Source organism: Convolutriloba macropyga, chromosome 4 (genome assembly GCF_964194025.1).
Source record: "Convolutriloba macropyga chromosome 4, txConMacr16.3, whole genome shotgun sequence".
Classification (NCBI taxonomy): domain Eukaryota; kingdom Metazoa; phylum Xenacoelomorpha; order Acoela; family Convolutidae; genus Convolutriloba; species Convolutriloba macropyga.
The window spans coordinates 46,686,544-46,712,796 of record NC_134471.1 but is presented as its reverse complement, the minus strand read 5'-3'; the positions used below and the strand labels follow the sequence as shown (position 1 = coordinate 46,712,796).

Genomic DNA, 26,253 nt, shown 5'->3' with positions numbered 1-26,253 from the left:
CAAAAAACACAGCAGGACAAGTCCCGACCTACAATTCGAATACCAAACAAAAAACTAGACCTAGAATGGACTATGAACTAGGAATGCCACTTAGAAAAATAACAGATAATAACAGGAAATAACAGGAAAACCGGTAAAAATCAATGTCAAGATGCCGCATGTGAACAAAAAACCACTAGCGAGAAAGCGAAATTTTGTTCAACCACCGATATTTCACTCTATTTAAAAATAAGATTGAAAAAAATTCACACCTCAAAATCACTCGCTTTTGCACTCGACTTGCTGTTCCGGCGCGACCAAAACCACTACTCCAGTTTGACTTCAAAATTCATGAAAATGTGTGAACAGATCTTAAAAAATATAGCAGGACAAGTCCTGACATACAATTCAAACAAAAAAACACTAGGGAGAAAGCAAATTTTTGTTCAAAAACCATTTTCTCACTCTACTTCAAAATAAGAGCCAAAAATGTCACGCCGTAAAACCACTCGCTTGTTCAATCCATTTCCTGTCTCGGCGTGACGAAATTCATCACTCCGATTTGACTTCAAAAACCATGAAAAAGTGAACAGATCCTTAAAAAAGGGCGCCAAAATACAATTCAAATTCTTTGAATTGTAAAAAAAACAACAGCACCGCGATATAGCTCCGCTCAGCTTACAGCTTCGCAGCTATAACAAGAACTTGCACAATACCGCTCTCCCTCTGTTTAATAAACAAACGGATCTGGTTGCAACTATAATATCCCTTTTCACGGAGACAGGGAATTGAAACATTCAGCTAGCCTTATGCTCATATACATAACTATTTAGTAACTTTTCTCTCCTATCTCGTTCTTTGCATACATACTTGAAGGTTGACTTTGTCGTGGTGTAACTTCCCTATGGCCTTGTTACTGTCTGAGTCCTTCTGCAGATCCACCACCAACATCCGCATGTCACTCAACTCTCTCTCATTAGCCTCCCGCTGCTCAGCAATGGACCTGAAGCGCCAAAACAACCCTATGTCAGTATCAGGCACAAAATAGCACAAAAAATAAGGACTTTGAAGTTAATAAATTTTAACAACCCGAAAAGTAAAATGAGGTTTTGACTGATTAAGTTTTTAGAAGCTCATACGTTGCAGCAAGCAATGTCTGTGGTATAAGTTGCCTATATTTTCACACCCCTCCTCCGCTCACCCCCTCCCTATATAGCTGACATTTTTGCACTCCTAAATTTGAATTTTTCGTCAATGTCATCTAATTTTCCACCCGCGTGAAAAGAAAGCATTTTCAAGATGATTTCCCCCGAAAATTAACGTTTAGCCAAAAACATCGAAAATGTGTAAAACAGAAGTTTTCACTGAGGTTCACAACATGAAACGTTATTTCTAAATGTGTTAATTTGAAACCGTCGCTGTTAATATTTAGTTAATGTAAATTGCTCGTCTCCTAGGGTTACAACTTAATCCTGTAGCAATTTCGCTCGTACCGTCAGTCTTAAAAATTGTCTTGTTGTCAGTACAAGTACAATTTACGTCGCAAGTTTAATTTGTGCAATGCGTGGCTCAGCCACGATAAGAATGACAAGAGATGCTATGATCTGAGCATAAAACTGCATGTTGCGTGAAGATCACTGCTCACACAAACAGAAGGGAGCGTCTTATTATTAACTGGTATCGCCGAACGAGAGGTTTAAACGACCAAAAGAAGAAATGCAACCCAAAGCGTTGTTAATCTGGGTCTCTGATCGAGGTTTAATTGTTCAGCCACGATTGCACCAAATAAAGATATCATTGTAATAGTTCCGTGGTGAAAAAAAAATGAGTCGCATACGTTCCTGGTGATTGGCTCGCAGAATTCAACCACCATAATTTTTGAGGGCGCTAGTTTGTTGCCGCGATAGACGCTTGTGGCCTTGAATTGAAACAACTGAAAAAATGAGAGAGACAGATTGACCAGTTCTTTAATAGACCACTAGACTTTTTGGTTAGATTCAGACTGTCATTTTTATTGAGACACATACGGTCTGTAAGGAAAAAACACTAATGGCGCTTTTTCAAATTTAATACTCGAAATCAAAATTCAGGACTCTAATACTCAAGAATTAGGGCATATACGTTTGGCACTACTTAGATGCACACTATTGACCTTTAACTAGTAAATGTTAATAAAGAATAAAGTTCATTAAGCGAGTTCGGAAGTCAATTTTTTGAGTGATTTAAGTCACGCGATTGACCTAAAAGCAGAGCAAATGACGCCACTCACACAGATTTTTACTGCAAAGCAGTAGAAATCACTGAAATTGAAATGATCAATTCCAAGAAGTCAGGTCTCAAGAATCATCGGAGAAGACGAATAAAAAAAATCATAGCAGGACAAATCCTGACGTACAATTCAATTAACTTTCATTGACTAAACAAAAACTAGACCTAGAACGGACTATGAGTGAATTGGGAAAACCGTTTCCAAAAAAAAAATCAGATAAACTGAATATCCCGCATGTCAAAATACCGCAATTAAACAAAAAACCACTAGCGATAACTTTTTGTTCAAACACTGTTTTCTCACTCTACTTTAAAATTAAAAAGAAAACAATTCATGCATTAAAATCACTCGCTTTTCCGCTCCACTTCCTGTTTCGTCGTGATCAAAATCACTACTCCAATATGCCTTTAAAAATCATGAAAATGTGTGAACAGATCTTAAAAAAGACAGCGCCCCAATATGATTCAAATTCTTTTTGAATTGTAAGAAATCACGATGTCCCTAATAACAGCCGCTATCACTTCGCGGCTTTTAAAAAACCGACTAACGATATGTACTTTCATACTCAGGGCGCTGTTTACCTTTACGGAAAATGACGAGGTGAAATGGATGGAGAAGAGAAGCAGGGTTTACCCCACGGCGGAGACATTTCGCCCTTCCTCTATAATCCGTACAATTTATCACTCCTCAGAGTGGAGTCAATGTTGATTGACATCCACAAAAGAGAAAAAGACTTTATTTATGAAAATAAATAAAGTCACAAATACTCGTTTCAGATTGGTTAAAAAAGAATAAATATCTTCCCTTGAATGTTTGACTGTTTCCCTTCTCAGACTCTCTTTAGTTGGTTCCTAATAGAGTCACACCTGATATAAGAATAAAGTATATTTCTCTCTCTCTCTACTCCGCTCTTGTTTTATATTGAGATATACGTTAGACTTTAGCATTGGGGCCCGTGCACTGTCTACTGAAGCTCAGGTAGAAGATTAACAGACTAGAGATATAGGACTTTAGTTAGTCAGGTAAGCCTTAAGATAAGATAATATTCTTGAGACACTATAAGACCTCAGTAGAGTAACCTTTCAAGGTAACCCTACTCGAAGCACTTCTTAAGAGCCCCAGAAATTGAAATTATCACATACGCCAATGGCATAACTCTACTGACTTCGGATCCCAGAATGGAAGATTTCTCAAGCCAGATCAACCCATACCTGCCCAAACGGCAGACCAAGATGAGCAGGCGTAACCTCAATCTAGCAGAGAAAGCAACTGCAACTAACTTAGACAAAAGACAAACTAAAAAACTGCGCAAATGAAGTCAGCAAAAACACTGAAGTACTTACTCAAAAACAAGAGCTACAGTCAATACACCTGTGGAATTCAACATGGACAATCTGCTAAAGTACGGACCTCATTGTCGAAAGGTTTGTGAGACTTCTGGCGAAGAACAACATGCTGAAGAAACTCGTCGGTACTAACTGGGGTAAGGTGGTGAGCGAGGTGATGTAAGTCAAGTACGCTCAGTTCAAAAATCTTATCACATATACCTATAAAATTATACGGAATTCTGCAAAATCTCGCTATAACTTCGTGGCTATTAAAAAGTAAAAGTCAACAGGAATGTGACAAAGTTAAGAACATAGCTGGCAGCTTGCCAGAAAATAGCCGCAATAGATTCGTAGATTTACAGTCTCAAAAAGGTAGTAACAGAAAGACCAAAGAGAAATTTTTTGTTAAATTCTGAGACGTTATATTTTGATTATGATTTTGTACGTTTTTGCTGCTTCTATTAGCTGCTCTCCAATAATCACCATTTAGAGTGATACCCACTCACTTCACCTTCTCTTTGAATTAAACTAAAGAAAAGTCAGTTTAGGAGTGAGGAAGTCAATTTTGAGAGCGAGATATGTCACGCGTGACCAAAAACTTAACCAGGCAAATGAAGAAAAAAACTCGCTCCAAGTGAAAAATCACGCCATGCACGACATCAGTTGACATTGCATGAACAAATAAACAAAAAGCAGATTCGAAAAGATTGTGACGTCATATGGTCATAACAAAAATCTTGACGACGAAATAAAAACATATGAGAAGGCCAATAATAGCCCCAGCTATCGCTGTGCGCCCATTAATAACAGAAACGAGCACAAATATCACAACAGTCTAACGCCGGGCGAATTGCTCTCCATCGACCGGCGAGCGTTGCCTTCGGTAGTATTTAGCTCGGTCTTAGGGATGCTAGCCTTAGTGGAGTGGTGGTCTCAGGGAGGCGGGTGTCAGGCGTGCGGGAGGGCGGTGTTTGGAGGACTGAAAACGGAGAAAATTGCCAGGTGGCGGTTGTGGAAGAGGGTGGACAGAGTTGTGAGTGTGATACGACATTGGGAGGATAACTGCGTGGGGTCAAACTCTTTAAGAAAGCTCTTCACACCAAAAATTTACGTCTCAACAGTTATTGTGTACACCAAACATAAAGTCTAAATTGGAAGCATGGGGTGAGCAAAGAGGGGGGTCAAACTCTAAGAACTGCCCTTCATATAATAAATTTATGTTTCCAAAAACAGTTGCGTGAACTGCACACATACGGTCTAATGAGCTGAAAATCTTTGAGCCCTTAATGCCCACGAAAATTCAAATGGGTCAGGCGAAAATTCGGTCAGGCAAAAAATCGCTTACAAAAGACCACAGGACTAAAATAATTGCTTAAAACTTGTTCGAGAGCAATTAATCATAAAATATATTGGCTTCTTTGACGGAGAATCGCGTTTCACGGAAGGGAGACCAAAATTTTTGAAATAACTCGTACATTTACCAGAAATCTCAGCACATGCTCCAATCCTGTAAAAATGAAACGTTACGGGAAAGGAAAGCATGCTTAGACAATCTAGGGCGAGCTCATGGAATTCTGGGTAAATGTACCACTTCTACAAAAACAGGCTCCCATCTTAAACACAGTAAAGCAAAGAGAAAAGAGAAAATGTCAAATAAGCGTTTATTTTGAATTACCAATCTGTTTTCCTGTTATTTCCAAATTTTCCTCTTTTGGAGTTAAATACACCAGATGTTTATCAGAGGATTATCTAAAAACATACCCGGAAGATTGCCGGTAATTAGCAGCCGTTGATTCACATAACCAGGATCGGGATTGAAAAAGCAAAATGGAATTGAATTTTCTATTTAAAAAAAGGCGAAAAGTGTAAACTATTTTGAGTTCAGCTGCTTAAAAATGTGAATGAGAGAAAATTTTAAATCACGTATAACGAAAAAGTCAAAAGTCACTCGAAGAGTCAAATCGGCAGAGCAAAAATGTTCATAAAAAACATAGCCGAAGAACTCCGGAAGCGACTCGAAGCATCAAAATTTCACAAAACCGTAATTGCAGCGGAAGCAATTACCTTTAGTATTAAACCATTAACTCATTACCTCCGCAGATTTGATCTAAAAATTGGTGAAATTTAGACCACTGTCACCAAGAGAAAAAATCCAGCAAAGTTTTATATTATTAAAAACGTTTGGTAACGTTGAAAAATCCGAAATAATTAAGATGGTTAGAATACCGATAGGCTGAAAAATCTGACAGGGCTATCAACTGCCCTCAAATAATTTATCATTCTAATCTCAAAAAGATCGCGAAAGCAAACGGCAGATAATAATCTTAAACTAAGTTAAATTTTTCAAAGCGAATTGAAAAATTTAACTTAGAATGATAAATAGCTCAAATTTAAGAACCAGAAAAACACTACAATTGGATTTCCAATCACTGCAAGACAAAAACAAAACATATTTCTTCCTTGTTGCACATGTGCTAGACAACATGGTTTCATACTGAAAATTAAAATAATTATAGAAAACACATAATCAACAATAATATTCCAAGAAATAAGCAACAGAATAAAATTCAAAGGCAAAAAATCGTTTAAAAACAAAACCAGGGCCGGAAAAAAATCGCAATAGAAAGTTATCAGCTGAAATTTTCGAAAAGGCTGTCCAGAAAACTCTCAGTGCTGCCTTATGTTGAATGAAATCAATTGATAACAAAAGAAATGACGAAAATCTAAGAAAAAGCTGAAATCATCCAATTTTTCAACAATTGAAAAAATCAAAAATAAAGAAAAAAATGTAGGTACCAGGACAAAGCTGAAATGATACAAACTAGAATGTGAAGAAAACGCACACAATGTAAGGAACACCGTAACAAATAGGCATTCTTGGTTTTTAAAATTAAAAATCATTAAAAAAATCAAGAAAAACGAATACATTTCATTGTTCAGCATTCGAGACATAGTAAAGGTAACGAGTCATCAGAGAAAAAATATAACTGGCAGATTGCCAGAACATAGCCGCAATAGCTTCACAGATCTTCAGTATTAAAAAAACACAGTAAAAAGGAAAGACCAAAAAAAATGGTCTTTTCATTGAAGGCTGATATCTTATATTTTGATTAAGAATCTGTATAAGTTATTGCTACCTTTATCAGTTGACCTTCAATAACCTTAATTTAGAGCGATATACACTCGCTTGACCTTATCTCGTTGAATTAAAGTAAATAAAAGTCTATCTCAAAGTGAGGAACGCACGCGTTTCAGTTGAATAAGCATGAACGAATGACCAAAAAGTGGTCGTGACGTCATATGGTCGTAACAAAATTCTTGACGACGAAATAAAAAAACCAAGAGAAGGCCAATAATAGCCCCAGCTACCGCTGTGCGGCTATTATTCAAGAAAAACGTATACATTTCATTGTTCAACATTCGAGACATAGTAAAGACAAAAGGGAGAAATGGCAGCGAGCCATCCCAGACAAAGATCCATCCTCCTGAACAGAACAATAAAAGAAAAAGCAGAACTCAAACCTACGAAACAATGGTCAAACAACTTTTAAGACTGCATTTATGAAAAAAATAACTGTTTTTCAAAAATTTAACGAAGAAAAATGAGTGAAATTTTATTGGAACCAAATTAAAATCCCTCATGTTGCACAAAAAGACTACGTTTAGTAATTCAAATCAAAATACATACAAAAAACTCACAAAAATTTGAAAACATAAACCGACAAATGTCGGAAGAATTGCTCTTGAACGACCAGCGAGGCAATTTTTCAGGGGCTGTAACCTAGATCAATTTTTCTTCATGGGTGCAAAAAAACCTTTCCCCCGCCGGGATTCGAACCACTGACATCCCGAACAGTGTCCCCAAGCACTTCCAACTGCACCATCAGAACCTTATTCTTGCTCTGCTGCAACCAATTTATGTTAGTAACAAGCTTTACTTCGACGTGAGAGCAAAAGAGATCACACAAAAATGAAGAACGAAAGCGTGAAAAAGTCAGTTGAAAAGTCAAAGAATGTTCTAGAAGAAAAGCGCAAAATTGTCAAACGAAAAATTTGCATAAAAAAGATACACGTTTACAAGGATTGCTATGAACTTCCTTCAAGAGCAATTAAAAAAACTACAAAAATTGGATTAGTATATGTACATTATAAAAGCAAAATTACATCGAGGTACAAAGAGGCGTGGAGTATATGAATTATCAAAGGTAAGTTGCCATATTAGCCGATTTTTGACAAAAAGAACGGCTGAAAGACCAAAAAAATAAAATTAATAGAAAAAAAAGCCAAAAATTAACTAAAAAATCAAGAAATATGTGCCAATTTTGAACTTTAAAAGCATTTTCAGGCTTTGCAAAACACTATGGTATCAATTTCCGAGGTTGACATTTCAATATAGCATTGAATAGAATTCATTTCTAGAAAAAACCAAATTACAAGCAGAAAAATTGGGCCACGTAGACCAAAAAACGACTAAAAACGGTTATCTAGTCAAAAATACTTTTTAAAAGTGATTTACTAAACGCAGAGCATGATCAAAAAACTTCTCTCGCTCAGAAAAAATAGTTCACGCGGCAATATTATTCACTTGCGCTTTTAGGTCAAAACAGCATCTGAACAAATAGTATTTCCGGTAAAAAAAAAAACCTTAAAACCAATACTCCTCTTCGAGTCGTAAAAAAAACCTTAAGAAAACCAATACTCCTCTTCGAGTCGTAAAGACCAACACGTTTACAACAATTGCTTGAAACTTCGTTTGAGAGCAAATAATTGCATCGAGAGTTAACACAAAATCTTGTTTCAAAGTTAGAACCCACTTGAGTACGTATCTTCGGATACAACATTTCGTAGAAGACTATGATTTGAAGCACTGCACCACTATATAGCTTTAGTTATACCATAACCCACTAACCTGACTTGCAAGTTAGCCACTTCTACCATCTCCTTCAGTTTGCTCTGTTCCACTTTCAGTCTGGCCTCTACTGCCTCCAATTCCCTCACTCTCTTCTCCATGGCACTGTGCACCTCCCTAGACACACAGCGAGACAACTCATCTCGCAGATCAGCCTCAGTCTGCTGTGCCTCCAGAGACAGGGATGTCAACTGAAACAAATCTTTACTTAGTTTATGATTTAAAGGAAGAGCTTAATTGTGATAGGGACGCCTACTTTGAAGACCAAGCTCACCGAATTAGAGCAGAGCTTTTTTAAGCTTCGTAAGTCATTCAGAGGGGACGTTTGTTTGATATACCCTTTGTCCTGTCCCACCCAATGAGTGAAGATTACGAAATCAATTGTGTCTGCATTAGCATCTAACTGTGAAATTGAAGCGACATAGAAGCCCTGATCGCGAGACTGAATAAATTTCAGATCGCTCATTCGTTAGAGATTTGGTATTACAATAGTAAATAATGGTTTTTTTAAAAAAAAAACCATAATTACCCTTATTCGCCCATAATTAAATATAATATCTAAAATATTTCAGTAAAATGGTTTAACAAAAATATTTACCCACATCTTTACACGGCTTGCTTTTCAAAAAAATATTTCAGAAAATTTTTTAACAAAAATATTTACTCACATCTTTACACAGCTTGCTTTACACCTTTTGACAAATTTTTCTTTAGTTCATGATGTAGCTCATTCTTAGCTCCAGTGTATGACGTAGCTCATTCTTATTGCAAAAAAGATCACAAAGAAATAATTTCACGAATGTTCTCCGCAATCTGAGCAAAACTGAAAACTTAAACCGACTAACGTCTGACAAATATAGCGTGTCCCATAAAGTTGAAATAAGCGAACGTTTCAAAAGCCACAGATTAGAGTTCAAAGGTCAAAGTTCAAATCTAAAACATGTAGAAAAAAATTGATGAATGAAAACTTAATAGAGAAAACGTTGACATTCAAATGAGCACATTGATGCTCAATTGCATGTTTATGGCGTTTTTCGAACGTTCGCTTATTTCAACTTTATGGGACAAACTATAGCTCTCGAAAGACATGTTGTACATGCAAACCACGTCGGCAAAAAGACTAATTGAGTAAACGTTTATTGAAGATAGCTAAGATACGGCAACATGACCACGCGCCTACATGTCCTCAAAATGATGTCTCTAAGCAACCTGACACAACATCATTTTTGAAGATAAAGTTATAGTATTAAACTTAACGTCAGAATATTCTGAATCAACCATAGTTACAACTAAATCGAGGTCACACTTCAGTTTTCTATTGAAATAGTTTTTTATAATCATACTATTTTTATAATAATCGAAGTACATAACTTAGAAACTAGTAAACTTTGCAAATTTCAATTGAAACAAACCAGTCTGTTTGACAAATTCGAGTGATGGACAATTTTGATGCAAATTCGAAAACAACAAAAAACAAAGAATGGAAATAACAGTAAAGGGAACAATCAGTAATTAAACAATAAATGCAAATAAACATAGCCGCAGATTGCCGGAATAGCTGCGAAAGAACAGACTTGCGTGCCGTAAAATACAGATAAAAACAGACTCGGAAACTAATTTTGGAAAAAATTTTGACGCAAAAAATTTGGAAAAAATTTTGGAGGTTCGAACCCCCAAACCCTGGCGTAAGAACCCGCTGCGTTAACCACTAGGCTACACGTCCCTTATCCTCCCTTATATTCCAAACAAGTTCGTTTTAGCAACAGACATATTCTGAATGCCAGCAATTTAGCTCACACGAAAAGCAAGAAATCAAGCGTGAAAAAATGACTGCAAACGTGAAGCAACAGAATGTTTTAGAACAAAAAGCAAAACTAAAAAGAGCGTCAGACGACGAATCAAAAAGACCAAGAGCAGCTCAATATACCTTCGCAGCTATAACAAAGACAGCCGGCAAATTGACGGAAAATAGCCGCCGATGACGCATATCGGTATTAAAACAGAAAACTGAAGTTTCAGTTAGATTAAGATTCAGCGCAAGTCAGCTTCTAAACTGAAGGCTATTTAAGGTTAATACAAATGCCAGCTAGATAACAGCTAATTAGCCTAATACACTATGACTTAATGACCGGGCTACATCGTTTCTCAGCTTCTCTTGATTTTGCTCTTCATTTACCTTCACCGTATTCACGAGGTGAAATTCTATAGGAGCAAGAACTGAAATCTATTGAATTGAAACAGTAAATCAGATTAGTCACGAGTCAAACCCGAAAGTCGTTTCTTATGTAAAACAAAAACGTGATCGAAAGGTAATTGGAATAAAACCATAGCTAGACCAGTGTTAAATTACAATTACAATTGATCAAACAGAAGAAAACACAATCAGACTCTCTACAACATTATTCTCCAATAATGAACAAGTCAAACACGTCCACGAAAGTAAACAGAACACTACAAAAACCCAAAACCAAATTGATTTAATTTGATTTTTTTTGAAAAAATAAGTATACCGGCGTTATCACGTTCAACAACGTGAACTGCGAAAGACCTAAAAACAATGGGAGAATCGACAAAAACGCCAACTTTCACGAAAAGCACTGAGAGATGAAGTAAAACGACAACAATCAATCGGCAAAAAAACTGTTCTTACCCTTTCATTAAAAATAAGTGGCGTCGAAATCAGTGAAACATGCAAAGAAAACCTGAACCCTTCAACTTCTTTCCACCATCTAAAGATAGAAAGCATATATCAACTTAAATTAAAAAAATACACAAAAACCTGGAAGACGACGTCACGAAAGTAGCAACAACGTCACGAAAGTCAGTGAAAAATGCGAAGAGAAACTTAACTCTTCATTCAACTTCTTTTCCACTATCTAACGATAGAAAGCACATATCAACTTCAATTAAAATAATGAACAAAAACATGGAAGACACCGTCACGAAAGTAGCAACAAATGCAGACATCAGAAGTTGAAAATTTCAATTATGCCTAATTAGAGAGCAAATTAGACACAGTATTAAGGATTATGCGGCAGAAAAAAAAACAATTACAGAAGACGGTCAAAATGCAAAAAAAACCGTAACTATTTTTAAGGTCGTGGAAAAAGGGTTGTGGAACTGTTAGCTTTGAAAGATTAAATATTATCAAAAGTGGCTCATTAGAGAACCTGGAGACATGTCATCAGTCAGACTAAGTGTCAGAACACATAAAAACAACTACCAGAACTTGTTTTTGAAATTTATTCGTTATAGAACGACAAAATAACGATACAAGAGAAAAATTAAAAAAAAAAAAACTAGTGTCAAATTTGGTAGAACCGTTTCATTTCTATTCAAACTGGAAAATTAATATGAATCGACTTCAAATTGTCTAGAGTCAAGTTGCCAAAATGACTCTTTGCATTCTTAGATTGAGTACGCAATACAACAACATTGTGGGAAAGTCAGACAAATCAAAGAAGGGACAAAAACTAAAGGCAAAACTCAGAGAGTCTTTAGAAATCAAATGCGTCAAAGTAAGAGAACCTCGCAACAACACGCTAGCATTCTTAAAAACAACATATTATAGAACTTTAGAAGTCACAAAATACCTTATCGCAGTTCCAATGAATTAAAAGGGGACAAAAATACTAAAAACGAAGGCAAGATTCACAAATTCACTTAAACATCTTGACAGACACGAAAAGCGTAAGCTAAAAGTTGCAGCTAATAAATTGACAGAATTAACGCCGCTGAAGAAGGCCAATCAAAACCGTCTAAGCAATTATATCACAAGAAATATTCAAAACTAAAAAAATAGTTTTTGAAAAGAATGACTGCTATGAAATTAAGCTTTACTAAATCCTAATTAGCAACCGATGAAACCTGTCATTATTGAGACTAAATGATAAGACAACAAAAAGAAAACCAATTCTCTCAAAACCTCAAAACTTGCCAATGATTTTTAAAAATAAATAGTATAATAAAAGTCACGGAAAGCAACAGCAGCGTCGCGGAAGAACTGATACAATATTTCCATTAAGTACAGCAATAAGTATAAAAAATACTAACATTGCCCGCAAAGTGCCGGAAAATAGCAGCGATAGACGCTTGTGGCCTTCCATGAATTGAAAAAACTAATGAAATAAGATCGACCACCAGTCCTTTAGTAGACCACTAGACTTTTTGGGTTAGACCGGACTCTCAAATTGATGACACATACGGTCTATAAGAAAAAAACCCTTAAAGAGCTTCTTCAAAATTGATATTCGAAATCAAAAACTCAAGACTAAAACTCAAGAATTAGGGCATTTAAATTTGGCACTACTAATTAGATGCACACTATTGATCTTTAACTAGTAAATGTTCATAAAATTTAAAGTTCCGTAAAGTGAGTTCAGAAGTCATTTTGTGAGTGAGATGAGTCACTCAATTGACCTAAAAGCAGAAATGACGTCCCGCACACAAATTTTAGCCGCAAATTAGTAGAAGTCACTGAAGTCATTGAAAAATTCAATTCCAAGAAGTCAGGTCCGTAAGCATCATCGATGGAGACGTAGAATTAAAAAAAAACCACGATGTCCCCAATAATATAATAGCCACTATCGCTTTGCGGCTATTAATCAAAACAAAATTCGCAGAATTTACTGAAAACGAACAGCGTGTAAGACATAGAAAGCAAAAGCTTAGAACTGAAGCAAGTTAGTTGTGACTTCAAAAAACTATTGGCCAAACACCCTGTAATACAAGTAGTTTGCAACAAAATATTAGCAATTGTTACACAAATGGGTTGAAAAAGATAACATAACCGACTAACGTCGGGCGATTTGCTCTCAAACGACCGGCGAGCGGTTGGCTTCGTCAGTAGCTAATTTCGGTTTAGTAAGGCTAGCTTTAGCTTAATTGAAGGGACGATGTGAGCACAGCAGATGGAGGGGCGAGGTGCAACGGGGGGGGGGGGGGGTGATGGTGTTCTTTGAGCGAAGGCCTTGTGGCCTGAACGATGTGCAGGGGTAGAGAATAGGGGGGGGGTGAAGTGCGGGGGGTTGGTGTGTGCGGGGGGGGGGGGGGTGGGCTCAACTTCTAAGAACCGCACACCACACCTTAAGTATAAGTCTCCAAAACAGTTTCTGCGAATCGCATACTTGGAGACCAGTGAGCTGAAAGGATCTAAGAGCACTTAATGCCCGCTGAGCGCTACTTGTTTATCCCGTTTTTGAGGAAGAAAAGTCAAATGGGTCAGACGAGAAATCGGTCAAGCATAAATCGCATTTAAAAAAGACCGACAGGACTAATATAATTGTCAAAAACTTCGTTTGAGAGCAATTATAAACCTAAGAAGGGGAAAGGAAATGACGATCAACAAAAGCAAAAAAAAATATTCCAGATTATTCTAAAACAAATTCTCACAAAGCATTTCACCGAAGCATTTCAACGACATTCGTTGTGCGATAAAATTAAACTTGTCTTTTCTGTCATCCACCTGTTACTTGGCCGAAATATAAAAGAATTAAAAGAAGATATAAAAGAACAAGCGACCTGAAAATTTGTTGAATGCCTTCAGCGAAAAGCGTCTGCTCTGGCTTTCAAGCCTCCGAAACCATTATTCGCCGACAAACATAAATTAATGTTTCTGCTACCGCAGTCACCCACTCAATACTCGGCTGAGAAATATTAAACACAAAAACATAGCCGGCAGATTGCCGGAATAGCTGCGAAAGAATAGACCTGCGTGCCATATAATAGAGATAGAAACAGATACAGATCTAAATTGAAAAAAAATCGACGCCGCTCAAAAAACTAGGCTAAAAAACATTCAGCGATAAATTAATAAAGCTTGTTAAAATTCATTCCACAGAAGCCTCTTATTAGGGACCTTTACTGCATATATGAGTTCCTTTGACCTTAAACAAATTCAATTTAAACTTAAGTTTTAAAGTGCAAAAGTCATTTAATTGAGTGAGGTAAGTCACGTATGATCAAAATCTAATCACGCAAATAACCTAAAAACTTTTGCCAAAGCGAGTAATGAATGACGTCACGCGCGCAAATGCCGTTAGTGAGAGGAAGAAGTCATTCAGAAAATTTGACTTCAGCTTTGCTGTGTGAACAAATGTAAAACGAAAAAAGAGCGTCAGACGACGAAACAAAAAACATAGCCGGAAGAATTCCGGAAGCGACTCGAAGCGTCAAAAATTCACAAACAAAAACCTTAATTGCAGCGGAATCCATTACCTTTTGTATCAAACCTTTAACTCATTACCTCCCCAGGTCTGATCTATAAATTGGTGAAACTTAAAACACTGTCACCGAGAGAAACAAGATGCAGCAAAATTTTATATTATTGAAAACGTTTGGTAACGTCGAAAAAAGTCCGAAATAGTCAAAATGGTCAAATAACTGCTCAACTGAAAAAACTAACAAGGCCATCAATTGCCCTCAAATAGCTCATGATACTAATCTCAAAAAGATCGCGAAAGCAATCGGCAGATAATAATCAAGAAACTACGATAAATTTTTCAAAAAGAATGCTTAAATTTAAGTACCAGAAAACCACTACAATTAGATTTCTAATCACTGCATTTAAGACAAAAAACAACACATACTTCTTGCTTGTTGTACATATGCTAGACAACATGATTTCATACTAATTGCAAATTTAAATTGATCATAGAAGACATAAGCAGCAGAATATTCAAAGGCAAAAAATCGTTTGAATTACTACCAAGGCCGGAAGAAAGTTGCAGTAAATAGTAAGAAGTGGAAATTTTTGAAAAGGATTGCTAGCAAACTCTCAGTACTGCCTTATGTTGAATGACAACAATTGCAAAACAAAGAAATTACGAAAATCTAAGAAAAATCTGAAATGATTCAATTTTGTAACAACCGAAAAAATCAAAACACCGAAAAAAATGTAGGTGCCAGGAAAAATCTAGAATGATACCAACTAGAATGTGAAGAATATGGACACAATGTAAGGAACACTGTAATTAAAAGACATTCCTGATTTTTGAAAGAAAAAAAATTTTAAAAATCAAGAAAAACGAATACATTTCATTGTTCATTATTCGAGACATAGAAAACATAACGAGTCACCCGATACAAAGATCTATTCTCCTCAAGAGAAAAAGAATAGGAAAAAGCAGAATTCAAACATAAAAAAAATTGAAACATTTTGAAAAAGGTAAAAAAATTTTTAATACTGCATTTACGATAAAGTTTTAAGTGTTTTTCAAAAACTTAACGCCAAAAAAAGATTGATATTGTATTGAAACGTCCCTCATGTTGCACAAAAAGACTATTTCTAGTGATTAAAACCAAAAAACAAACACAAAACGGACAAAAATCGGGAAAAAACTACCAAAATCGGATAAGCAAATGTACAATTTTATAAAACAAAATTACATCGAGGTAGAAAGAGGCGTTGAGTATATGAAATGTCAAAAGGAAGTTGCCATATTATCTGATTTTTGACAAAAAGACGGTTAAAAGATCCAAAAATAAAGAAATTAATAGAAAAAAGTCAAAAACTAACAAAAAAAATGAAGAAATATGTTCCAATTTTGAACTTGAAACTCATTTTCGGGCTCTGCAAAACACTGTGGTATCAATTTCTGAGGTTGAAATTTCAATATAGCATCGAATAAAATTTATTTCTACAAAAACCAAATTACAGGCAAAAAAACTGGGCCACTTAGACGAAAAAACGGCTAAAAACGGTTATCTATATGTGCAATTCAGTCAAAAACTACTTTTTAAAGTCAAAAAGTCATTCACTAAACGCGGCGCATGATCAAACAACTTCTCTCGCTCAGAAAAAATTAGTTTACACGGCAACTTTACTCACTTTTGCTTTTAGGTCAAAACAGCGTCTGAACGAATAGCATTTCCGGTAAAAAAAAAACCTTAAGAAAACCAATACTCCTCTTCGAGTCGTAAAAAAAACCAAGAGCACCGCAATATAGCTACGCTCAGCTTACAGCTATAAAAAAAATGCTAAGAACAAAAAAACCGTTAAAACAGAATTCATAAAATTTGTCGGAGTGAAAAGTGCCATGTCTACCTTCATGGTAGCTCAAAACTAAGAAAAGATTTTTAAAAATATCGCGAGAAGTTTAAAGTAAACACATTAGGCAACTAACGTCAAACAAATTGCAATTAGTGTCAATCAAAATGACAGAAAGCAAAAACTGTTAAAACCTACTATTTCCATAGTAAAAAGAAGAATTTAAAAACTGCTAAAAAGCTTAAAACGAGGCAAAATGATTTAAAAAATAACTGAAAATGAACCCAAAAGTGCAACATTTGCTTGAGTTGGACGAAAATACTTCTCAGCGCAAAATTATTAGTTTAGATAATTCAAAGAAATGGAATTGCCTGAAAATGTTGTACTCGAAAATAAAAACTGCTTGGAAAAAGCCGCAATCGCTCAAAACTTCAACTTTTTCTCTCTAAAAAAAGCGACATGAAAAGAAAACCACTCTTTTCTCTGCTCTTCAAGTTTCTTCCGCTAATTGTTCTAAACAATGTTTTCACATATTCCACTTCCTTTTCAAGTACACTCCAAAAATACCGATCAAAAAGACGCTCCACCGAAGCTCCTCTTCGACTACCAGCACCAAGAATATCCAAACCTCTTGATTTTAAAAATGGGGCGCAATAATAGCCGGCTGAGATGAGGGTAGCTATTAAAAAAGACAAGCCGACATATGTCGGTCGGATGCATTGCTCTCGAACGACAGAAATTTAGACCAAAATTAATTAAGATGTTGTGTAGCTGTTTTGAAGAAATGTTTTGTGGGTACAAAAAACAACCCCATGGGTTCGAACCCAGATTGTCCGCCTGACATCTTAACCACTCAGCTACAATGGCTTTGATTTCCTTGCTCACAACCGCTGTAAGCAACAAACTTTATTTCAGAACAAGAGCAACTTAGATCACTTAAAAATCAAGAACTAAAGTGTGAAACAGTTATTGAAGAAATCAAAAGAAGGTTCCAGAACATAAGCACAAGAGGTCAAGCAAAGCAAAAAATTATTCATAAAAAAACGTTTACATTAATTCCTTCAAATTTCGAGAACAATTAGAAACATAAACCGACAAAAGTCGGAACAATTGCTCTTGAACGACAGGCGAGGCAATCAGAGTCTGTAGCCTAGATCAATTTTTCTTCATGGGTGCAAAAAACATTTCCCCCGCCGGGATTCGAACCACTGACCCCCCCCCCGAACCGTGACCCCAACTCCAACTGCGCCATAAGAACCTTATTCTTGATGTGCTGCAACCAATTTATATTGAGAGCAATAGAGATTACTCAAAAATGAGGAACGAAAGCGTGAAAAAGTCACTTGAGAAGTCAAAGAATGTTCTAGAAGAAGAGCGCAAAATTGTCAAGCAAAAAATTTGCATAAAAAAGACACATACGTTTACAATAATTGCTATGAACTTCATTCAAGAGCAATTAAATAAAATATGGAAAAAATGTTGTTCGAAATACTTGCATTAACGTCAATAATAACTTTGCACTTTGAGAACGTATACTATATCTGGCACAAATGTGAACAGTTTATATCTACTTTATTCAAACTAGAAAGTAATTCAGCAGGAACTAACTACTGAATATGTTCAAGGTTTTCCATAAAACAGTCTAAAGAATCATCATAGTCATTATCAATAGAACAGGTACAATCTTGTTAATCGGAAAACAAACAAATCTAACTTTGACAATAAATTCGAGCTAATGAAACTGTCTAGAATGGTACAAAAATTCTGCTAGCTGAGGCTTTCCTTATCACCTACAGAATCAGTATAGCTTGATGAGCGTAAAAGAAAAAAAGCACTACATAGAATACCGATTCTGCTTTATCTGAAAACTAATTTTGTTATCTCTTTTAATAGAAAAGTCTTCAAGTAGTAGTCTTCAAAAGTGAGTTGCATGCTCTGCATTTTGTTGGAGAACAATTATTTTAGGGTTAAACTGATGATTTTATTAAACTGCTTGCAAAATCCTTGCATTATTGTTGTTAGACAGAAAAGTGTGGCTATAAAACATTTGACTACTCATTTTTAGAATTACGAAAATTTACTGAAATGATGTTCCAAACAAACCAACCAGATATCAAGATTGATTTTGAAAGGCGCACACAAGGAAAATTCCTCCGAGTACGGCGGTAATCCATATAAAATTAAATTAAACATTTTGATTTTGCAACGTACTGAAAACAAATTAACCACACCAAACTAAGAATTTTAATTCAAATGTTCGAACGTTATTTAAAATAGATCATTGTTCAAATAATGCCAGGCTCAAAAAAGTCTTTAGAATCAAATTTGATTTAAAATCAGCAACCTGAATTCCTACATCAGTTAGCACAGCTAAAAGATTAAATTGTGAACATGCCCGGCAGATTGCCGGAAAATAGCCGCCGTTGATTCCAATAAGCATGATTGGGATTGAACGAATAGAATATATTGAAAAAAAAAGATTTTTGTACAAAAATATTTTTTAAGTCCGATTTATTTTGATGGCATTTCGTAGCTGAACATACTTCTGTTTCTTAGAGAGAGGCTACAGGGGCTACTATCAACACCAATAAGCATTAGAGATGGTAACTAAGACTTATAGGAACGACGTTCAAATAGCGGTCATCTAAAATTGGGCTTTATGGGTTTATCCCGTTTCTATTTCTGACTTCAATTTTTTATACCGACTCTGTTCATTTTGAATTGCTTTGCTTAGCAACTGATGTTCAAATTCACTTTTAGCAGAATGAGAGAAGAGAGAAACTAGCCTAGAGAAGTCAAAAAGATTTCACGCAAAATGTCGAAAAAGCGGCAAAATGGTAAAGCGAAAAAAAGTTTGACGAAGTAAAAAAAACATAGCAGGACAAGTCCTGACGTACAATTCAAAGAATTTTCATTGAAATAACAAACAACTAGACCTAGAACGGACAAAGAGTGAATTGGGAAACCATTTCTAAAAAAAATCAGATGAAAAAAACAAAAAAAAAACAGAAAATCAATGTCAAAATGCTGCTAGAGAGAACAAAAAACCACTAGTGAGATATGTAATTTTGATTCTAACAAAAAACTAGGTCCAGAATGAGCTGTGAATGGATTGGGAAAACTATTTAGAAAAAAAATCCGATCCAAAAAATCGAAAAAACAGTAAAAATCAGAGTGAAATTGCCGCATGTGAACAAAAAACCACTAGCGAGAAACCGAATTTTTGTTCAAACACCGTTTTCTCACTCTACTTTAAAATTAGAGCGAAAAAAATTCACGCCGCAAAACCACTCGCCTTTTCGCTCCATTTCCTGTTTCGGCGTGACCAAAATCATCACTCCAATTTGACTTCAAAAATAATGAAAATGTGTGAACAGATCTTAAAAAAAAAGACAGCGCCCCAATACAATTCAAATTCTTTGAATTGTAAAAAACGAGCGCAATAATAGCCGGCTGAGAAGATGAGGGCGGCTATTAAAAATACATACAAGAACAAGCGCAGGGCACTGGCAAGTACCTCTGATAGAAGGAAGATGTTTGCCTACCTGTGAGAACTTGTCCTCTAGTTGTTGATTTCTGTCCTCGAGGTCTCTGAGAGTCTTCTTCTGGTACTCGTACATCTTGGATGCATGTTCTGCCTTCTGACTGTCATTGACACTCTTCATCTCCAGCATCGCTATCTTCTTACTAGCTGAGATTTCATTCGAATCTAGCAGGTTATCCTCCATATGCTTCTCAAAGTCACCACCTGATCAAAAGTCAAGGCTTCATTTCATATAAATTGAGCAACAACGATGCTCTTATCGTGTCCAGAAAAACAGTATCGGACATGATAGTACCAAAAATTAACCGGACTAAGGTTTTGGTAGAGAAACTATCAATATTAACTCAAGATAAACATTCTCGCACCAAAAACATTTGACAATTAAGCCTTGAGAAAGGCACTATTCTGTATGGGGCCGTTCTTCAATTCACCCCTTGTCAATAAAAACGAGCAGACAACAAATTTATCCACCAATTCAACACCAAGAGAATTTGCAACAAATATTTATACATAATAATTCATCTTGACATCACGTTTGCTGTATGGACATAGAACCCATACCACACAGACTTCTGGGTTGACTGAGAAATTAGACGTGAATCTCATATTATAGGCTTGTATTTGCAATTTGCAGTAACATTCAATTTTCAGCTTGCTTATTTTGAGCCATCCCCAATAGAAAACTAAATTCAAACCACATAAAATAACCCCATTTATGCGCCAAGGGAGAACTAAATACCTGCAGACTTAGCCAATAGAACTTCCAGCTTGTTGAGGTTCTCCTTATCAACTGTCCATTCTTTCCTCATGCGTTCCAGTGTCTCTTCAAGCTTACTTTTCTCAGCCTAGAAACAGAGGAAACATAAGAGACTTGTGTTCGGTAGTAGGGTTGATTTTTCTGAGGACGGTCCAAACCGCCAAAACACTGCCCTAATTTGTATTCTCAACAGCTTTCGAGACTAGGAAAGATCTATGAGAACCAGTCACCGAATCAATGCCCTCATCCTGGTTTTACCTTTTCTCTTCCCGTTTTTGAGGACGAAAAAGTCAAAAGATGCCAGAAGAAAATCGATCAAGCAAAAAAAGCGCATAAGTTTTACAAATTTTGGTTGAAACCAATGCAACAAAGAGGGCGCCCTCATCTGTGCTAATTCAAAACAGTAAAAATGACCACCATCAGAACTTTCTTTTCTAAATAAAATCTCACTAGCAAAACTTATCAGCGACTGTATCGAAAAGTTGAAAACGCAAACCAATCGAAAGTTGCATAATTTTAGGTTATTTCTTAAAAACCCTCAAAACTTCTTTTTAAACTCAGAATAATTGTTTTTAAGCTTAGAGAAAACCACATTTCCTAAGGAATATTGTTTTTTTTTTAAATTTGATAACGCGACAACAGCAATATCAGACTTTTTAAAATAACAGAAATTTTTTTAAACTCAGAATAATTGTTTTTAAGCTTAGAGAAAACCACATTTCCTAAGGAATATTGTTTTTTTTTTAAATTTGATAACGCGACAACAGCAATATCAGACTTTTTGAAATAACAGAAATTTTGAGGTCCGGGGCTATCAGTTCTAAACGTACAAGTAATTGTAGCAGCAGCGTTTTTCTTAATTGTACTAAATTTAAATTCATCCTTTTTCAAAACAAGTTAATTGCATTATCTAAACCAGAAACTAAAGCTCATCGGTGTATTGAAAATGAAATTGACAATCACATCTGAAACTGCTTATTTATTTCAAAGATATTTTTGCAAAACATTTGCAACAATTGAGTCACACTTTTTTCAAATCCAGCTAATAAGTGTGAGAAGCCAATTCTCAGTGTCATCCACCAATTAAGCAGATACTGACAACTGAAAACCAAAAACACTGATAAAAGAGAAAAGAGATCAACGGAAAAGCTAAAGAAAAACAGAATGAACGAAAAGGAAAGAAAAATATCAGAGATAGAGACAGTGCGCTCTAAAAGGAAGAAAGTAAGAAAAGGAGAAGGCAAGAGCGAGTGAGAGAGAGCGAGAGAACGGTAGAAAGAGATAGATAGATAGATAGATAGATGGAGAGAGAGAGAGAGAGAGAGAGATCAATGAAAAGAAAGAAAAAAAAACCAATTTGCGTCGGGCAAATTGCATTGCTCTCAAACAACCGGCTAGCGGTTGACTTCGGTAGTAGCCAGCTGGCACTTAGGGATACAATTTTTGGGAGTGCATTAAGCGATGGGGGCGGGGGGGGTTAAATCTGGGACCGCTGGCCGAGAGGGGGGTCGAAATCGCCAGGGAGTAGGGTACACTGGGTGAGTGTCTGGGAGGGGGAGGTGTGATGATTGAGGGGGGTCAAAATTTAAATTAAGAACTGCCTGTCACAACATGAAATTGTCCCCTCGAACCAGTTTCTTGCTAATCGAATTCTCAGAGACTAGTAAGGCGCAACTTAATGCGCCCGGGCGTTACCTGTTTATCCCGTTTTTGCCGAGGAAAAGTCAAAAGGGTTACAAAAATCTGTCAAGCAAAGAATTGCACAAAAAAGACCACAGGACAAAACAAATTGCTACAAACTTTGTCAAAGACAAAGAAGTCAGGAAATCAAAATTATTTTAGAGAAAAGGAGAATGAAAACATAACAAACAGATTAAATCCAACGATAGAGTAGATTTATAGCAATAAACTGCCAGAAGTTCAGCCAGTCACTTGGTCACAATTTGGTTAAAATTGGGAATGCAATCAATTAAATTACGCCAATATCATCAAGTCAAGTGTAATAAAAGGTTCAAGAATTGAATTGAAATGGTCAGACCAAAAATCATTCCAGCAAAAATTTAATTTAAAAACACTAACATGACCCCAATAATTGCCAGAAACATTTTCTGAGAGCAAATAAAAAGAACAAAACAAAAAATCCAAACCTGAATTGAAAACTAAAAAAAAACAAACAGAAAGTAGAGAGTATTAAAACAAACAAACTAACGTCGGACGAATTGCTCTCGAAAGACAAGCGAGGCAATCAAATTAGAAGTTGGCATAGGCTAGAGAAATTTCTCTATGACTCATAAACTTCTGTCTAGGGAGGTGTCCGATAGTGTTCAATCGTGTTTGAAAAGAGATAGAAACAGATACAGATCTAAATTGAAAAAAAATAGACTCCGCTCAAAAAATTAGGTAAAATACATTCAGCGAAAAATTAATAAAGCTTGTTGAAATTCATTCCTCAGAAGCCTCTTTTTAGGGACCTTTACTGCACAAATGAGTTCCTTTGACCTTAAACAAATTCAAACTAAAGTGCAAAAGTCATTTTTATTGAGTGAGGTAAGTCATGTATGATCAAAATCTAATCACGCAAATAACCTAAAAGCTTTTGCTAAAGCGATTGAGAAATGACGTCAAATAAGACGCGCAAATACCGTCAGTGAGAGGAAGAAGTCATTCAGAAAATTTGACTTTTTCAGCTTTGCTGTGTGAACAAATGTAAAACGAAAAAAGAGCGTCAGACGACGAAACAAAAAAAATCAAGAGGACCGCAATATAGCTCCGCTCAGCTTACAGCTTCGCAGCTATACAAAGATAAAAGACTGTTGAAGATAAAAGTCCGAACAATTGCTATCGAAAGACTAGTGGGTGCTCAAATCTTTTGCAACCTGCTTCATTCGATAGGGTAGCTTGGATGAGAGGCGAGGCAATCACTCAGGGGCTTAAAATGACGTCCTTAGAGGTTATCAATATACCAATATTAAGATTTTAAAAAGTATAGATTTCAAAATAAGTAAAAAAGACACCAATTCCGGAGAATTTTTTATTCAGATTTTAGTAGTCAACTGCGGCCCAATGAGAAACTTAGATCACTCAAAATGCAGAATCTAAAGGGCTTAAAAGTCGATCGAAAAGTCAGAAACGATCCAGCAAAAAGTTTGCGTAAAAACACAAAATTACAATAGTTGCTTTAAACTTCGCCCGGGAGCAATTAAACACATTTCTGTCATTAGATCTTCGGCATGACCAAAATCACTACTCCGATTGGACTCAAAAAATAAAAATGTCTGAAAAAACCTTCAAAAACAAAGTCAAAATAATACCCGTTCTCTGCCAAAATGTTTCTTCCAAAGCACCTGTGCCAACTATAAATACTCGAGAAAACAATTTTGAGGCCAATAATGAAAAATAGCCCCACCAATTAAATGAAATAAAAAAGTACAAAAAACTCATTGGATTCACTCTTTCTACAATACAAAAGACAATAAAGCCAAAATAAATATCTTTTAAAAGATAACGCATATTAGAATGCTCAAAGAACAAGAAGCAAGATATAATAGGCTTGCAATTTTCTCTCATTTTGAAAAACGAAAACTGCAAGATATTAAATTTAGCCCCAAATTGCTGTATCAGAGCTCGACGCACATCGGGATTGAAACTGAAAAAAGAGACAGAAAATGACAGAATTTTGACAGAGTGTCAACTGCTCTAATGAAATTTAATCCGACTCAATGACCGCGCTTCATTCCAAATCTTCTGATTTTGCTCTCTTATGCATTTATTACATTGCGTAATTCGAGTGAACGAATTGCTTCAGTTGAAACGATGAGTGAGTGAGTAAGTTGGAGTCAAACATGAAATTCGTGACTTATGTAAAACGAAAAACTAGATCAAAAGGTCAAACGATTTGAGAAAAACAAGAGCGCCGGTCAGAGGCTGACGACAGCCATTCACAAATAAGTTACACTATTTTTCAGTAGTTTGTCATTTCTCGCAGCAAAAAATTTTCATAGCAACAAAACTGTCGTCACTTGTTAATTTAAGATCCCATTGATCAACAGGCGTCTTTTCAACTTCAAATGGATGTAACAAATCAGAACGAGCAACAGAAAAACGCAAATTAATTAAACTCAACACAAGACTAAAACTTATTACCAAAAAATTTCAAATTACTATCAATAAAAGATACAAGCCTAAAATTATAAAATGAGCCATTTCAAACCTCTTAACCAAAAAAACTTCAAACCAAAAAACATCTTCAAAAAGCCGCACGAGAACAAAAAATTCAGCTCTCTACAGAAATTTTTTCTCATACATGCAAGTCTCGCTCTCTAGAATACAGATGTAATGCAAAACGGTTCGTTCTTTTCAATCCACTCCCCAATTTTGTTGTCAAACCTCTCCCAACCTTTCATGCGTGTCATTTCCTCCTTCAAATTCACTCTTGTAAAACGGATTTTAAAACACTCCCATATTTGCCGGAAAAAAAAGCTGTCATTGATTTCCAAAACCCCAATTGAGATTGAAAGCACAGAGAAATGAAGAACAAATTGATTTTTATACAAAAATATTTTGAAGTGCGAACTGTTTTGATGTCATTCCATAGCTAGAAATACTCCTGTTTCTTAATGAGGGTATACAGTTGCTATTATCAATACCAATAAGCACTAGATATGGTAAATTTAGAACAAAGTTCAAGTAGCGGACATCTAAAACTCGGCTTTAGGAGTTTATACCGTTTCCATTTTTGATTTCGTTTTTCGACATTGACTCTGTCCATTTTAGATTGCTCTGTTGAAAAAACGCGTGTTTTTAATAAAACCTTCTAACATTGAGAGTAAATAAACATGTAATTAACCCCTTCACGCTTTTGTAAACATATGGAAATCGGAAATAAGACAAATTGAGTCTGATTTAAAATTAAGCCAAAAAATGAACGGCGGAATACAGTAGATAACGTTTCAACTGTATAATTTCACACAAATTCAAAGCATCAGCTCGGCCAAAGGAAAACAGCTTTGCACTTATATTCTATTCCTCAGGGCGTCCCAAATGGTACCGCCAACCTCTATCTACAATAAATTGAGGTCAATAAAAAACAAGGGAGCGAAAAATCGCATTAAAGAGACCTCAATTAAAATTCAACTATTTAATTCAAAAACAAACTGAAATTTTGAAACAGACTGTGACTCAGCTGTGATGCACATTTCGCTTGCTATAAGGTGACACACGCTAAGTTACTTCCTAAATTTAGCATGTGGAATCCATAGAATACTGACCTCTAGCAACTCTACAGCCGCTGACTTTGCCACTAGATGGTTCTCCTTCTCAAGCAAGTCTCTGTACTTGAGAGTGATCTTGTTCAGGTCATTCTGCAGCTTCTCATACTCACTCTCCGCGACTGTTTCGTTCAGTGCTTTCTGGAGGGCTTCAATCCGATACAGGGACATCGTTTTGAATCTAAGCACAATTAGAAATAAAAGCCTCGCAAT

At 35.9% G+C, this 26,253-nt stretch overlaps 1 protein-coding gene across 1 annotated transcript in view; it reads right to left on the bottom strand.

Moving 5' to 3' along the window:
• LOC142337706 (centrosomal protein of 290 kDa-like) overlaps window positions 1-26,253 on the bottom strand; it is a 270,490-nt gene that overhangs the window by 157,806 nt on the left and 86,431 nt on the right. The window contains exons 20-24 of the mRNA XM_075387155.1: window positions 26,041-26,221; window positions 20,756-20,861; window positions 20,018-20,220; window positions 8,486-8,676; window positions 850-982 (exon numbers count right to left, since the gene is read on the bottom strand). Coding sequence (XP_075243270.1) covers window positions 850-982; window positions 8,486-8,676; window positions 20,018-20,220; window positions 20,756-20,861; window positions 26,041-26,221 — 814 coding nt within the window. The remainder of the gene's footprint in view (window positions 1-849; window positions 983-8,485; window positions 8,677-20,017; window positions 20,221-20,755; window positions 20,862-26,040; window positions 26,222-26,253) is intronic.